This window comes from Oenanthe melanoleuca, chromosome 15, assembly GCF_029582105.1.
Source record: "Oenanthe melanoleuca isolate GR-GAL-2019-014 chromosome 15, OMel1.0, whole genome shotgun sequence".
NCBI classification, from domain to species: Eukaryota; Metazoa; Chordata; class Aves; order Passeriformes; family Muscicapidae; genus Oenanthe; species Oenanthe melanoleuca.
The window spans coordinates 2355507-2372175 of record NC_079349.1 but is presented as its reverse complement, the minus strand read 5'-3'; the positions used below and the strand labels follow the sequence as shown (position 1 = coordinate 2372175).

The 16669-nt window shown below is 43.5% G+C and overlaps 1 protein-coding gene across 7 annotated transcripts in view; it reads right to left on the bottom strand.

Moving 5' to 3' along the window:
- The window catches only part of PITPNM2 (phosphatidylinositol transfer protein membrane associated 2), a 123663-nt gene that overhangs the window by 39354 nt on the left and 67640 nt on the right, over window positions 1–16669 (bottom strand). For all 7 annotated transcript variants that reach the window (XM_056503869.1, XM_056503874.1, XM_056503873.1 and 4 more), the window contains exons 4-6: window positions 8914–9128; window positions 7589–7710; window positions 6060–6293 (exon numbers count right to left, since the gene is read on the bottom strand). In XM_056503869.1, coding sequence (XP_056359844.1) covers window positions 6060–6293; window positions 7589–7710; window positions 8914–9128 — 571 coding nt within the window. The remainder of the gene's footprint in view (window positions 1–6059; window positions 6294–7588; window positions 7711–8913; window positions 9129–16669) is intronic.

Here is a 16669-nt window from a genome sequence, read left to right as displayed (position 1 = left end):
TAACATTTGGGTCTCATCTTCAAAGTGAAATATATTACCAAGAGTTTAAAACAAAACAAAACAAAACAAAACAACACTACTGATTTATTTTTTTTCCTTAATCCTGGAGAGTTTCAAGTCATTCCTCGATGAATCCTCCACAGCCCTCCCCCGTTGTTACATTACAGAAGCACATTCCACACCTTTCCTTTCCTTGGAAACCCCTTTTCTGCACCTGGTTTCTATGTATCAGTAAAAGAGCATCACAAATAGGAGCTTCTGAGATAATGGGATAGAAAGCAAAGTAAGGGAGGGAATAAAGACGCTTTATTTTGCAGATACCATCTGTCTTCTGCTGCAGGAGAAAAATGGAGTGGGTAAAACCAATTTAAAATATTTCAGCGTATCACATCTCTGAAAGGAAGAACAGCCTCAGTATCAACACACACTGCACCTGACCAGGCAACAGATACTCTCCTCAAGACTTAGACTCACTCAATAACATCATCACACCCCCACACTTTAAAACAGGAGTCACACTGAGAATTTTCACCAATATTGTTCCTTAAAAGCTCACAACAGGTCAAAACTCCAAACTGCTATTTATTCCTGATGGGATAACACAGCAGTAATGATGCTTTTAAAGCTTCTGTAAATACTGACCAACTGATCCTCAGGAGTTTTTCTGATAATAAACTATCAATTAACGTTGCCTCCTCTTTAATTACTAGGAAACTGAGGCAGAGATGCCACCGGTGGCATTTGCTGTCAGTGGGATTAAGGGAGCACTCAACAGGCTAATTAGAATCATTGAGGTTTTGGGAGCTGCAGATCGAGCTCTCTAAGCAGCACCATGAGGAAGGACGTCCCTCACAAGCCACTCTCCACCTCCCTGAGCATGGCCAAAGGGGAATGGTCCCATCCTGTGCAGGGTTCCTGAGGTGCTTCCAGCAACACAGGCTTCCCTGTTGTACAGAACACCTCAGATCCCACTACTGTCACAGTTTCTGTGATATCTGCCTAAAGGTCCAGTTTGTTTTCAGCAATCACTTTTTGTTTGTTTGTTTTCTTAAACACACAAAAAGCATATTTTTATATGTTTGTTTCCTTCCAGGTTTGAGCACCTTATTGCCTGTTCTGCTCTTTGGTCATTCCTTAAGCCACCAGTCATCCCAAGCCAGGCTGTCAGGAGGAAATGGCCCCTGAGATCAGCAGCTAATGCCATGGACCAGCTCAACCTGAACTTCATTTACACAGCCAGATTAAATCTATCAATATTTGATGCATTTTGCTGACTGACTTTTGGAAGGGAGAGGCAAGTTTGAGGCAGCAAAGTGTGACCTTCTGGGGGCAGAATGACAGCCTTCAGCACCTTAATTCCATTCAACCTGAGTTGAGATTCAGAGTTATTTCCCCTGCCAGATTACTTTTTGGAGAACTACAGGAGCATGTTTTAGCCTCTTCACCTCCTGTTATGATTGACAACCAACAGAGCTTAAAAACCAAGATTAAATTCTCATCACACCCACACTGAAAGCCAAGAAAACATTTCTCTTGCTATCCCCAACACCTCACCACCCTTTGGACATTCACACCCAGTGTCCACTTCTACCTTGCTTGGAACACCTTGAAAACAGACTTGAGATCAGACACAGAAGTGAATGTTGCTTTTATCCCACGGCTTCTCCTGTTCAAGGGCTCAGCAGGCTCCACTCCTGCTCCTGAATCCAGCCTTGATGTATCAGTGCCCCAACTCCTCAGAAATTCTCTGTGTAGTCACAGATGCCACCGACCACATATCTGTGTTTTAATGGACTAACATCACAGGGAACATGAAAACCACTTGGGGGTAAAAAAAGTCTCTTGAAGTTCCTCTCTGCCTTCTTAGATCTCAAAAATCACCTGCACTGCTTCCTGCCAACCCACAGACCTCCCTATGTGCCCTGCTCACATCCCTTTGATTAGACATCCCAAACCACCCTTCCTTAAAGCTTTGCTGCTTTGAAAATAGAATGGCACTGCAGGGCTTCACAGCTGCTGTGTCTCTACCCCTCCAGGTTAGTCAAGAAGTCCAAAAAACAGATTACTTTCCCAGCATTTGGCCTCCACTTGGAATGTGCCAGCAGCACTGCATTTCTCTTTCTTAAACACAAGGAGAAAACCTGGGGGAGAATGAGGATGTAAAGCTACAAAAGAAATGGAAAAGTAAAAGTCATGACTTGCAGAAAAGGTTTCAGTGCTAGGGAAGAGAACTTGAGGGGCTCCTCTGTGCACAGCAGTGGGCACTGAATTCCTGCCCAGCCTGCAGCCTCCCAGCAGAGAGCCAGGGAACTCAACAAGTGTCCAACACAGCCACAGGGAGCCAGGATCCAGCTACAAATGACTGACTCCCCTGTCCAGACACTGCTGCTCTCCCTGTGCACCCAAATCTCAAAGCATTTTTGTACCAAAATTGTAGAGAAAAACAAGTTTCTGATTGGAAAGTGAAAAGGAGGGAAGACACAAGACCCAGGAAAGAACATAATTGGAAAACACCTCTCTTTGTAGCAGATGGCCATCAGGGGAGTGCTGAGGGAATCTGTGGCCCAGCTGGCTTTCCTTTTCCTCCCTGGAAGAAGGGAAGGTGTAAATGTGTCCTGCTCAGCCAGAGAAGTCCTTGTCACACACTGTCCCAGCTGCAGCACAGTTGGAAGATTGCCTTGCCAGCAGGTTTTCCCCCTCCACCAACATGTCCCAGGCTTATCTGAGCCTTCTGCCCCAGAATCAGAGGAAAACCCCCCAGCCTCATCAGGCACTCTCTGAAGTCAACCAGAAAAAAATGGGAGGAGGTTTTTTGAGAAGGATGTTGGTACCAGCTGGTTATCAGTTGTTAAGCAGACCAGCACTTCTCCAGAGTGCAACACTTTGTTTAAAAAAACAAACAAACAATCACATCACACATGCACAAATGTGCAGGCTGAGTTCAGAGCACCCGTCATCATGTGTTGATTTAATTATTGTAACATTTCCCACTGCAGTGCAGAAAGATCATCTGTGAAGAGCTGAGCAGCGTGCAAACATTTAAATCTTTTGGTTTCCAGCTCACCACCTCAACAACCAAGAGGTTGGTTGAACCCATGAGGTGCTGACTCCTGTAAATGATTTGTGGTGCTGGACTCCATCATACAAAAGGAAGTGTAAACGACCATTAGACAAGCCAGGGCAGAGAGCAGGTTCATGTAAATTTAAAAAGCTTTGGTCCGTAGTTCTGGGCTTGTTCTTCAATGTGAAATGAAAATAGTAAATGTAATAGGAACTCAGTGGAAATAAATTAGAAAACCCACCAACAAATTCTGCCCCAAATACCCTCAATATCCAAATGAGGCAACTGTTCAGATACCCACTGACTCTGTACCCAGAAGCAACTTCCCAAATAATTTTATAATGCACTGTCACTATTTCCTGACAGCAAATACAGGATGCCTGATTATCCATGTGCAACACTATTTCCTGACAGTCCCAACATATCCCACAACCTTGCCAGTACAATCCAACCAATCCACCTGCAGTTACACCTCTTTGCTTCCCTGCCCTCCCTCGCACAGAACCCCCACAAAGAAAAGCCCGTGGTCACATCATACCAACAGCAACCTGCCTCCCCTTGGAAAGTCAAAACTCTACCTTTGGGATCCAGTGGGCAGTGGATGAACTGAGTCATTTGAGTGCTTTAGCAAAGCCAAAGTTCTGCAAAAGAGCTTTCAAAAACCACCACTGTGTAGCAATTTGGGCATATTTAGCCTAGGACACAGTGGCTTAGACAAAGCTCCAGTTACTGGGATGGAACACACTTTGCACAGTATATAATTAATAACCCATATACAGTCAACACACTTGTTTAACAACAAAAGACTCAGAGCCCACATGCACCATTAGGAAGCAAGTGGGAGCAGAACATTATGCAGTGCCAGTCCAATTAAACGTAAGATCTATGGGAAAGGAGTAAAAAAGCATACAAATATTACAGCCAAGTAGACTAATAGCCCACAATCACAATTTTAGTCTGTGTCTCAGGCTGTCAAAGCACTGAGTAACTGTCCAATTAGTCATGGGGAAGAATGGCTGCTGCACTCAGTACGAGTGAGAACGTTTCAACACCGTCCCCCAGAGTTCCTCCCTCTGTGCTCAGCAGCCCTTCCACATCACACCAGCCATCCATCACTTACCTCAGACCTGCTCTTCTTTCAACCCATTTTCTAATTTTAGTTTGCTCCACTAAGCATTGCTCCCCATTGGGCACAGTTTGGATCCTGCTGTTTGTTTCCTTGCTGGCTTGGTGACCCTCAACAGGGTGAGCTAATTCTCCAAGAAAGAAATTTGTTTTAGTTGGGAACAGAGGAGCCAGGAGGAAAATGCCAAGGAAGAAGGGGCTGACCCAGCACAATATCTCTGGCTCCTGGGAGCTTGGCTCACCATCACTGCACAATGCACAAAGGTCTCCACCTGCTTTTGGACACCAGCTGAAAAGTCCTGTTGTAACCACACCTTTCCAACTTAAACAGGCTCCTACATTGCTGGCTTTGGTATAAATGCTGTGGCACTTTGCCCACTCATGGCTTCCCCATGGCTGTCCCAGGGCAGGGGGAGGCCACACAGCTCCTGCAGATACCCCAAGCCTTTACTTTCACTTTTCATTCACTCTACTTTGTCTTGCCTAAAAGACTTTCCTGATTTTATGCATCTTAACCACTTTGAAAAACACTATTTGCCATCTTTGTAACAGGCTGGAAAAGCTTTTGAAAGGCAGACAATGAGCTGGCTCTGCTCTCTGCAAAGCCTCAATCAAGAGGGAAATGGCAGGCAATCTTTCACGGAATACAAAAGCAATGTTTCTAAGGGACCAAGTTAATGTATGCCAAACACCTCTGAACAACTGGAAGAGTCACGTGCTCGATTTTCACTTAACAGATACAATGGAGTTGTTATTCTACCTCGTGTTTTCCAGCATACACTAAATTAACCTGTGTCACTGAAACACCAAGGGAGTTCAGTGCAGAGAGGCACTTGTAACACAGTCTACAGCAGGAAAAACTTCCATCCCTGCCTAAAGAAAAGCAAAGGAGCTGTAAGAAAACCACCTATGACCATTCAAAGAGGTGCATGTTATTCTCCACTGCTCTATCAGTGTTTTTCACATTGGCTCTCAGGAGCACAGTGTGACTGCAAAGAGCTTGAAAATTACTTATGCTAGAATCAAGCACTTCATGAAGACTTGCACATCAAAAGCAGAGTTGTAGAGGTCATGCAGGAGGATTTACAGTGCACAGGAAGCTGGTAGCATCCTCTACACAGCCTTTTTTTTGGCATTTTCTTTGCCAGGGGACAGCCTTTTCAGATGGCAGTGCTCCTTTAAAACACTGTTTAAGTCTTCCACTAGTCATTTGTGGCAAGGCTCAGAAACTGTATCATGTGTTTTATAGATTTTTTGCAAAGAACAAATTACTGCCAGCACTGCCACCACCTGCACTGTCTCCACTTAGTTACTCCCAGACACATCCAATTCCTCCTTAAAAGCTCTGACCTAAGAATGATGCATCCATCAAAGAAGGACATTTACTCACAACTCAGAGCCACACAGAGACCCAGCAGCCCTGTCACAAGGCAGGTAAAAACTAGGGATGCTCCAGGGAGTGATTTTCTGGAGCCACTCAGGACACTGAAGCGAAGCTTATTTCTTTAGGCAGCCCTTCAGGATGGATTTTGGTCACAATTAAGAAGACTGGCAGAGTTTAAAAATGATCTGGCAAGTTTATCGTAAAAAAAAAAAAAAAAAAAAAAAAAATTAAAAAGGGAGAATGCAAGATCCTGGCTACACAGGACTTGAAACCTTTTCAGTGGGTACATGTGGTTCGGATTTGTACATATCATGATTGTAAGTGACAGAATAATAGGATTTTTTTCTGAGCTGACCCACAGAGTCATCAGATCTGAGAGTCTCTTCCCAGACATATCTTGGGATGTGATGCATTGCACAGACCTCACCCTCATGTTTCAATTCAGTGCAAACATTAAGGAGTGAACTCTGCAAGACCATAAATGCTCACCAACATCGTGGATAAAGCGCTCGATTTTTGACTGCATCCCCCAGTATCTGAACTCCACTTTACACAGTTTATATGCACACATGATGGGGTATTTCCCAGGGTTGTTCTTGTACTCTTGAATCCAATCTTCTGAGAGAGGCCCTCTTTTAGTCTTCACTGATTTATACAGCTTTGGATCCTCCTCAGCTTTGTACTCGTGGGGAGGGATAGGATCTTTAACAATATCAATAGGATCTATAGAAGGAAAAAAAAATAGTTAGATGTTTCCTTTCCTGAGCAAAACAAGAAAATGTCATTTTTCATGAGTTATTTCTGTTTTAGTAAGTACCAGAAGCATTACAGCAATTCAGTTTCTTTTTACTTACACTTAAAACAACTGATATTTAAATTGTTTATACACTGCTGCTGGGCAGAGATCAGCTCTGCCAGAGGAACGAGCACACACAGTTCCAGCAAACAGAGGCTTTGCTCCAAATAGATGTTTTTGCCCACAGTAACTGCAGATCCACAGCACTCTGGCAGCTCTGCACACTCTGCCTTTCCAGCTCCTTACAGATCTGTTGCACATTTCACCTTCCAGCTTTTTTAATACCACTCACAGCACTGCAGCTGTCTCAGCCAAGACAGTTAAATACACCTGCTCTGCTATGGAACAGAATTACTCATGGAACATCTCATCTTTGGGTCCATCAGAGGAGGGGACTGGGAACTCCTCATCTGCTATTGTTAGACCAGATGTACTGTGGAAAGCAGAAAGTTTAACTCAAGTCCTAATTAACAATCCAACAATGCAGAAGTGGAACTGCAGTGGGAGTGGAATGAATGAATGAATATATTTTAAAGACCTGCAGCCCCTAGAGCTCAGCAGAAGCATCTGAAGTTTGGATTGAAGGGCAGGATCACACTTCCCAAGAAGTGACAGCTCTGTGACACCTTTCAGTGCAGTGATGGGACTCGAGTCTGCTCAGAAGTGAAAGCCTGGTCAGACAAGCCCAGGAAAGACGAGAGTGTGAAGCACAAAGTACTTTCTTGAAATATTTTTGCCTTTTCTCATTAATTCCTTACATTAACACAATCTTCTAAAGACAGCTGTGAAGTGAGTGTTAACCTGCATGAGGGCAGGACTAAAAGGAGAGTGAACCTTCATGCTTCAAAAGTGCAGCTAGGAATTGTTTTCTTATACATGAAGGAGCCATACAAATAAACAGCAATATTTTCATAATTATATATCTATTTTCCCTCTTCTGTGAAAAGCAAAATTACCTCCAAATTCATTAGATGTCTTATTCCTCTTGGAAGCTGCATAAACAATATGGAAAAGCTTAAATTTACAGATGGGGGATTCAAATGATTTCCATGGGATTTACATCAAGCCTAGAAGAGAATTCTGGTAACCTCACCCTACTTGTTGTAACCTTCAGTGACATTGACAGGGGTGCAGGTGTGTTTTTAGGGAGGATGGAAAGACAGATGGACACACCAAGAAAAAAAGACAAAACAGGAAAAAGTAGAAGAAAAAGGCTATTCACCTAGAATGGTTTGTCTTTTTTCTGCAGCAGAAAGGTTGAACACGTTGCTATGGTCTCCTGGGTCAGTTTTGTAGTACGTCTCAATATCAATAGAGAACTTCTCCACAAAAGGACACGTGTACCTGGGAGCCAGAACAACACAGCTTAGAGTAAATCAGCCTCAAATCCCAGCCAGCCTTCACTCATGTTCTCCTTCAGATATGCTTAAAATACCAACTACAGATTGTTCTTTAATAACTTCTTAAGACAGGAGCTCACCAGTTTTCAGCAAGGAGATAAATTTTGAGCTCCCTATATTAAAAAGTTGTGACACAGATATTAATACAAGGACACCCTGGAAATGCACCTGTGCAAGGAGAAAAGCAAAGCTCCTCCCTGGAACCTGAAGCAGAATAAAATATGAACTAGTTCTGTGCAGCACAAGTTTCCTGGCCAACTGATTGACTCATAGGCATTTCAAGAGAAGAAATAAAAACTGACTGGAAGTGAACTTTAATCACTTAAAAGTCAGGCAGTTCCATTATATTCAGTCACTGGCAACAGCCCATATGCAAACACTGACTCCCCACCTTCCCAGGGTTGATGCTACTTGCAGAGACCAGCTAACACAGACCAGGAAATTTTTCTAGATTTTGCATAAAAACCAAAATATCCATTAAAGCCTTTTTACTGTGCAAGATGACAGGAATATCAGATTTGTAAATCTGAAAAAGAGCAAATGCTTTAAACCAGAGTAACTGGCACAAAGGTTATTTATTCCAGGGTCTCTGAAGTCCTCCCTGACAAAATCAGATGAAACAAGGAGGTCCCAGAGGGCTCCACAGAGCCTCTGGCTCTCTTCCCTCCTCAGGGTGAAAACCATAGGATGTAGGTTTGTTATTTTCTAGTTAAATGACAGACAGTTCCCAGAAAAGAAGTGCTGTGGTTATTTATTTATTTATTTATTAAGATTTTTCTTTCCCCTGTACAAATCCTGTCTTCCCTGACAGGATTCAGCATGACATCTGTCCCAGCACCATGCACATTTATAATTTCCCTGAGCTTGCAGAGATCTGTTAAGCAGAACAATGCAGGATACAAGACTAAATAAAAACCATTCACAATTCCCCAAGCTTTGACAGACAAAACAGCTCCACATTTTACAGGGAGGAGCCACAAATTCTCAGGTAGGTGTGCAGTCAGCCCAGGCAAACTCCTGAGCTCATAAGAATTTTAGGACTTGACCCCGGTTGCTCTGAAGGATATTGGTGGAGAGGGAAATGCCACTGCCAGAGTGACATCAGACCCTCTCTGACACAGCAGAGTGTGGTTTTGCCCAGTTTTACCTCGTCCTTGTGTAAGGATAAGCGTTCCAGGACTCCTCCTCGACGCGCAGAGCTGCCTTGGGCAGGATGGAGCGGAACCAGCTGGGGATGTGCATCCCAATGTGATAAACCTTGTGAGTGTACTGCCCACTGCCCCCCGGGCCATCCACGTAGGGCCTGTTCTCCAGGATCTCCACCCCGCTGCCTTCCCCACATGTCTCCTCTCTGCTCTTTTTCTGAAAGGAAAATGGAACACAAATACATCACAAAAATGTTCATTTTCCAGGGTATTGTACAGACCAGGCTCTCAAAGCACCTGGACACTGGGAATGGTTTCCAGGACTCCTTTTGAGCACAGCAGAGCTGCAGCAGCACCCCAGCACTACAATTACCAAACTTAGAGATTATAAAGGCAAAATTTAGAGATTCATCTGGTCAACATAAACATTTGATTTATTTGGGACTCTGAAAATATTTCCATTTGGAGGCTCAGTTTGAATGGAGATGTAATGACACCTCAATTCCTGTTCCTGGAACAGGTAACACATCCCACCCCAACCCTTGGCTCCAGCTCTGAACCACCCAACAGCACAAAAACCTTTTGCATCAGAGACAGCACAGCCAAGGGGAGTTTGTCCAACCTGGCACATCCCTGTGGTGATGTGTCAGAGTGAAGAATCACACACACTCCTGGGGCAGAGCATCCCAGGCTGGACACCAGGAAGAATTTCTTCACTGGAAGAGTGGTCAAGCATTGGAGCCACCACCCCTGGTGGCATTCAAGAAATGACTGCACGTGGCACTCAGTGCTCTGGTTGAGTTGACAAGCTGGGAATTGGTCACAGGTTGGACTTGATGATCTCAGAGATCTTTTCCAACCTCAATGATTCCATGATCACAATGATAAAGACTATTCTATGACCCACACCCACAGGATTTGGGGGTTTGTTGCAATTGATCTGGCCCAGCAGCAGCTCTCCAAGAAAAGCTTGGAGACTTTGCTTTGCTAATTAAGATATTTAGAAGAAACAACCCAAGTTGTTTTGCCAGAATGATCACGGCACCCCCTGGCAGCCTCTGCATTTTGGCTTATTTGTAGGACTGTCCTTCAGTAAGAAACCTGGCAAAATTTCCCTCAATAAAAAAATACTAATTTCAGTGCTTCTAAGATGAGCTAGAGGCAAACCAAATATTTATTAATTTCTCACGCATTTCAGCAGATTGGATCATGTATAACTTTCATCATTTCCAAACAACAGATTCATTCTGTTAGCATTTTGAGATTATTGTTTGCATTTGAGAGCACAGTACTTTGGAAATTAAGGGGGGAAAAAGGAATTTTATACCAAGAATCAACTGTGAAATATAACACAATAACAACTCCTCATTTTTGGCATACAAAGAATTCAAAGGATAACATGGTTTAACAGAAAATTATTAATAAGTTGCAAGAGATCAACTTCTTATCTTTTGAGGACAGGATGTTAAGCCAACAGAGCTGTTCATGAATAAATAGCCCTGTTTATAAAGAGCTCTCAAGTGATTTTAAATTTAAACAGCTGTAACTGACAAACCTAAATAACTGACATTCTAAATAATCACTTTTTTTCTGCCCCACAAACTGCAATAGAAAAAAAAAACCCAAAACAGAAAGTACTTTTTTACAGTTTATTTCTAACACTCAGCAGGCAGCTCATTAAAGCACACATCCTTTTCTAACAAACTACTGTCTTTCAGTTCTTATATAAGCATTGACCAAGTCCTGTACAAATATTTATGATAATAACATTAAATAATCTTGATGAATCTGGTTAATTCAAAGGTCTCAGAAAAGGCAGTAACCCAGCCAGCACAGTGAAAGTGTCAGACAGAATAATCTGCTCTGAGCAGTTGACACAAATTATAGAGATTTAGAGTTTTATTATATGGCAGAAGCCCATGGAAATCATAAGCAGAGGGAAGATGAGTTTTCTTCATTCAGAACTCTCTTCTAGATTGCATAGTTACAGCAATTCTAGTCAATTCTGCAAGTGCTCATTTGGGCCCAAAATCCACTGAGGGCCTTTACTCATTAACACTACCATTCCTCATTTCATTTTACCCCATTCAGCCAATTTTAACAAAAACTTCTCTGCATGGAGATGAGCTGCCTGGCTCTCACCCTGGCTCTACACAACCTGGAACTGGTGATGCTCTGGTGGTAGCAGATGTGAGGGTGACACAGTGTCTCTGTCCCAACTCACTGTGAGAGAAGGGAGGAAGGAAAAACCAAGTTCACTGAGACTCTCTGTGAAAGTCACTTCATGTCCCACTTCTGAACTGTGGTTATTTTATTCACTTCTATGCATTTGCAGCAGACTGCAAACCTTGTTCTGGAGCAGGGTATGCTTCCTCCTCCAGCCTTTCCAGATGACCAACTCCAGCCCACAGCCTTTGTCAACCAGTCACAAACCTTAAGCAAATTTTGGCCTTTCACAGCCATCCTACTTGTCACTTATCTACCTGAGATATGACAAGGGCAGCAAGAATATTTTCTCAGGTGAATGTGAAATAAGAGCTGTAGCTCTGCTGACCAAAAAAAAAAATTAAAAAATTTTAAAAATCAAAGATTATATCCCAAACTATCTTTAGAGCCAGGACTTTTGAGTCAGGCCAAATTTATACTTATAACACACCACACTGCTGGGAAGGATAGTATGATCAAAGAGAAACTCCCCAGGATAAGCCCACACAAAGCTGCTTCCCAGCCCTCCAGGCTCTCACACTTAGCAGCTGGCTTGTGGAGAAGACAACAAGCTCAGTGAAGTAAGGAAGGGCCAAGAGTCAGCAGAGATGGTGAACAGTGCAATTACTGACCAGTCAGAAAGACAAAGAGAAAATATGTTTCCCATATAATAAAAATAAAGACTTTAGCCACATGTACTTGAGAGACCAGGATGGTACTCTGGGCATAAGTGGTGCTGTGAAAGTGAAGCACTTGTGGGAGTGAAGAGCAATTTGCTCTGCAGCCATGCAGCCTCTTCATGCCTCCTGTGCCTGAGCTACAGCCTGGAGAGGGCTTGTTACAAGGAAGTGGTCTGTAAACAACAATTAAAATATAACCCTCAATTAGGAAAACATTTGGCTTGAGAAGTGTGTGGCAGGTCCTCTCCAAGGAATATCTGCTGGAGGTGCTGATGTGCAGGCACTTGAGGGTCAGTCTCAGAAGTTTCACCCTCAGAGAGAAGCAGAGACTCTATTTAGCAGATTACCTGGGTCATTGCTACTCACTACTGACACAGCATCTTCTCAGTCTACAAATATCTGAGGAAAGGTCCCCAACAAAATCAAACAGTAGCTAGGAGTCTTTATATGCAGGTTATCTAACCCACAATCACAGTAAACCATCTTATATTGTATTACAAGTGGAAATCCAGTCATCCCTTTCCAAGTCCCTCTCCTGCTGATGACACTCCATGTTCTGCACAGCCCCATCAATAGCTTTTCAGGACAGATGGTGACACAGATCCCTTCTAGCTAAAGTAATAGCATTAAATTACTCATAACAGGGAACCCAGAGAAGCAGATGCACCATGATTAGCAAGAATGCCAGTTACTTAAAGGCTTCTATTAAAATAAATCTCTTGGCACAGCAGCATAGCATGGGACACAGCACATGACCTCAGCACAACAATCACAGATGAATAATTCCCATGAATATCAACCACTGGGCCAGCTTAACCCCATTTATCATCTGCCCTTCTCAACAGCAGACAAACAGCTGTAAACAGAGCCTTCCACAGGCAGGTTCATCAGTCCTCAGATCTTTCATGTCCTTTCCCAGTTAGAAATGTGTCCCCCACCACAGCACACCTTGCAAAGCCTTAGTCCAGCAAACAACCTGGCCCAGGTGAACAGAACCAGGTGACTCAATGCAATTTGTTTTTCTAGTGGGACACAGCTCCATAAAGGAATAATGGTTGATGGCAACAGAAACCACCACAGCCCAAGGAGTCTCAGCACAGCTAAAGGAGCAGCATTCCCAGAACAGGAATGCAGAATGCTGGATGAAACAGTGAGGCTTGTTGGATCACATGGAGAAAGGCACAGGTCAGGCTGTGTAAATTAAGATTGCCTTGTAATGTTTTGCTTTTGGGGAATTAGAAGAAAAACAGCCCCATCAACCAACTCAGAACACCAAGAAGAATATTAATCTAAACCAGAGTCCTTGTGTTCCTGCCCTGGAATCCAGCACAGGCTGCTCACAGGCTCAGGCCCACAAGCAGAGAATCCCTGCAAAGCCAACAGCAGTGCTGCAAACAGCTCAGCTGTTTAGCTTCTCCTGAAATTGTCTGGTTTTACTGTAACTCCTTTGAGCACTGCAATGGTCCTGGAGAGCAGCAAGGATGGGATAGGCTGCATGGTGATAATGGGTGATCTGAGCATGTTCTAGCTTTCAAAAACAGATTAGAACTACACTCTCACCTCGTTTACCACTGATTATTGTTTACAGAACAACCTCTCAATCTAAGTAAGTGAGACAATGATCACAAAAAGTTGGAATGCTTCAGCTTCCTGATACTGTTCTTACTTCCCTTCAGCAGTGCAGTCATACAGTGCCACAGGACCCACGAGAGTTCTGATTTGAGATTGCTCCAATTATGAAGACTGACAGCACCATGCATGACAGACCTGTCATCCATGGGTAAGGAAGACACAAATCATTGTCTAGAAACAATAACCAAAAGATGTTTTGGGGGTGTTTATTTTCCTCCAGGTCCCATTTGGAAAGGGGGTATTTTGATAGTCTGGACAAAATTCTTCTGGGAGAATGCATTAAAATAACACTGCACTCTCAGGATTTTTTTAGCCCACTTAGACACAGATAGGGATATGAGAAGTTTCCAGCCAGCTGATGGTTTCAGTTAACAAGGACAGGAAAGACATCTCTGTAACCACAGAACAAGAACATGACAGCAAATATCCCCAGAGGACCCTGCTAACATACTTGCTCATATTGTTGTGGCAAGGGAGGCTGAGAAAACATTCTCTATGACCAATTACTATTTTTTTATTGTTTTGGATGCTAAGGCTACCACAAACACCAATTAAGTCCCCAGAAACAGACCCTTCCTTTGGGAACCAGAGAAAGCATGAAGTGCCTCACACAATCCATCAGATCACAAAAATGCCTGAAGCTGCTCAGCAAGATGACTCCTGCTATCACTGGAGAGCTCTTAAGATCTGTTTTCACTAACCAGACCTGTTCTGTTCAGTTTTAGAAAGGAAGTGTAAAGGCACCTAAGGTATAAACAAAATTTAAGCTGGGAGAGAGGAATAAACTCTTTGCTCTCAATCTCTTTCACACGCTAAGGGAAAAATATTCCCAGCTATCTTCAGCTGAACACTATTTAGGGTGAGGGATATTTCACTCTTTGAATTGATTTTCCAAAGTGGAGTCTTCTTTCCACCATGAAGAGCCTTCCTTGCTCTGCTCCAGCAGCTGCCCACCAGCCATCCTCACTCCAACCTCCAGGCACCCTGTACTAAGCAGGTGACTGGGACCTTGCACCTGGTAAACTTTAACAGAAAAGCTGGGAGAGGTTATGAGAAAAGCAGCCTGTGAGTCTCAGCCAGGTAATTTGACTTATTGTGGCAATATCAGCAGTCAAACACCACAAACAAACAAACACAAAATACAAGAGCACATTCCAGCCATAGGTGCCTGAATTAAACAGCACCTAAAACCAAAAAGCCAATGATGAACACACTGGGAAACACTGAAAGGTGCTGGAAGGAATGTCTGGTTTATTGTTGACAGGTTTTCCCAGCACAGCACTGCTGCACAGGGGTTTCATGTCCCGGCAGGGAGTGCCTGCTCAGGGTGTATCCAATCTGCCTCCAGCCGCCTGTGCTGCGGAATGACTCAGCTCTGGCTTCTGTTAACCACTCCTTCACGAGCATTTGAGCTGACATCTAATTCATTACCAGCAATCTGCTTTCACCACCAGCAACCTTTTGCCTGCTGATGCAGATATCTGATAGACCAGGCCCCATTCATGGGCACTATTTACTGCAGGTAATCAAAACCTACGTCTTTGACTATGAAAACAAAATGCTGGGCTGTAGAACTGGGCTATCCTAAAAGTACCATAGTTTCATACTTTACAACTTGTTCTTTTCTTTATGTTCTTTTCTTATCTTCTGAAACACTCAATTAAAATCATATCACTGTAACCAGGGCAATACCTGAGCAAAAAGCTTTCTTCCAAGTGAAAGAAGGGAGCAGAGGAGATGGAAATATTCCACTCTTAGAGAAGCCAAGATGCAGAACTTCTCATCACATCAAAATCAACATAAGTTTATCAGTGCACAATGTTCTAAAAACAAACAGGAAGCTACAGGAACTAATTTAAAACTAAAAATCACCCTTAACTGTTACTTATGCAGGAGAGTGCTGAAGTACAAATGCACACACAACTTCTGGCTGTCAAAGGCTGTCAGAACATCTGAGTCCCTCACATTAAAGAACATGGAATCAACAGAAGAGCATTGTTTTGAAGAAGAAGAAATTAACCTGAAGACACAGAGCTGCTGGCTGGGCTACATCCAGTACCCAGATCTTTGAATCCCCATTTCAGCACCCTAACCATTTGTGACAGAGCTCTTTGCTGGGCTGGAGTAGGGACCTTTATCAAAATACAGCAAAACAGTCCTCAAACAGGGAAGCTTTTCTTCTTCTGTTTTGCAGGAGTTGAGAACAATCTTAAGGGTTGTACTCAAAAAAAAAATCTTAAAGGTTGCCATTAATAATGGGAACCCTGTTATCTCAGGGATGGTTTCAACAGAACTTTTGAGCCTGCACTTAGTAAGTTCCAATCAGAAACAATTACATCAGGTTGGACTGGCAGTCCCTCAACCACAAAACTGCTGGAGGACAGCAAGGGACTTGGAAGTTTGGCTCTTGTCCTTCAAAGCAAGGCTCCCTCTGTCTTAGGGTGCACAGTAAAGTCAAGTCCAACCACAACAGGACTTGCCACTGTCCCCATAACACCATCCCTGCCCTGGTTCTGTTTACACCATGAGCACCACGTTGTGCATGCAGGCATCTTTCAACTGCATCCTGTGTTTCCATGGAAACAGGAGGGGCTGCATCAGCAATTTGGGTTTGGTTTGGGCCATCCTCACTGGGCTTCAGCTGCACTGAATCCTTGCTGGGAACAGCAAACCAGTGATGTCACCAGTAACCATGGTGCCCAGAGCTGAGCCTCCCCTGTGCCCTTTGTGCTCTAACATGCATCCTTCACGCGTGACAATTACTTTAATCCAATTAGTGCTGTTAAAAACAACCGAAAAACACGAAGGGCCATGTCAATACTTATTTCGGGAAGGAAGGTTAGTTTGAGTCAACAAGATAACGATCAGAACACGAGGCTTTACAATAGCACTTTGAGTTTCATTGCTCCAAACACACAGGAATGACCTGAAACCCTGGGTAGAGGGGAAAGAATTCTGTTCCTCATCAACAGCTTCATTAATAAAGGCAAAAGAGCAGCTGTTTTAAACATTCCTCTTGCAGGTTTGATCAATGGCTGGGCAATGTGCTTCAGTTCCAGCCAGGCACTACCCAATCCCCAAATAGTGACACCTCACCACCTGCACATAATTCTGATAGTAACCACAAAGTAGTTACTTACAGATGAAAACCTCTGTTTTCCCAATCCAGCACTGATCAGCTGTAACTTGCAGGAGGGTTCCCTTCTGGGTCCTTCCCAGCTCTGCAGGGCGATGCCACCTG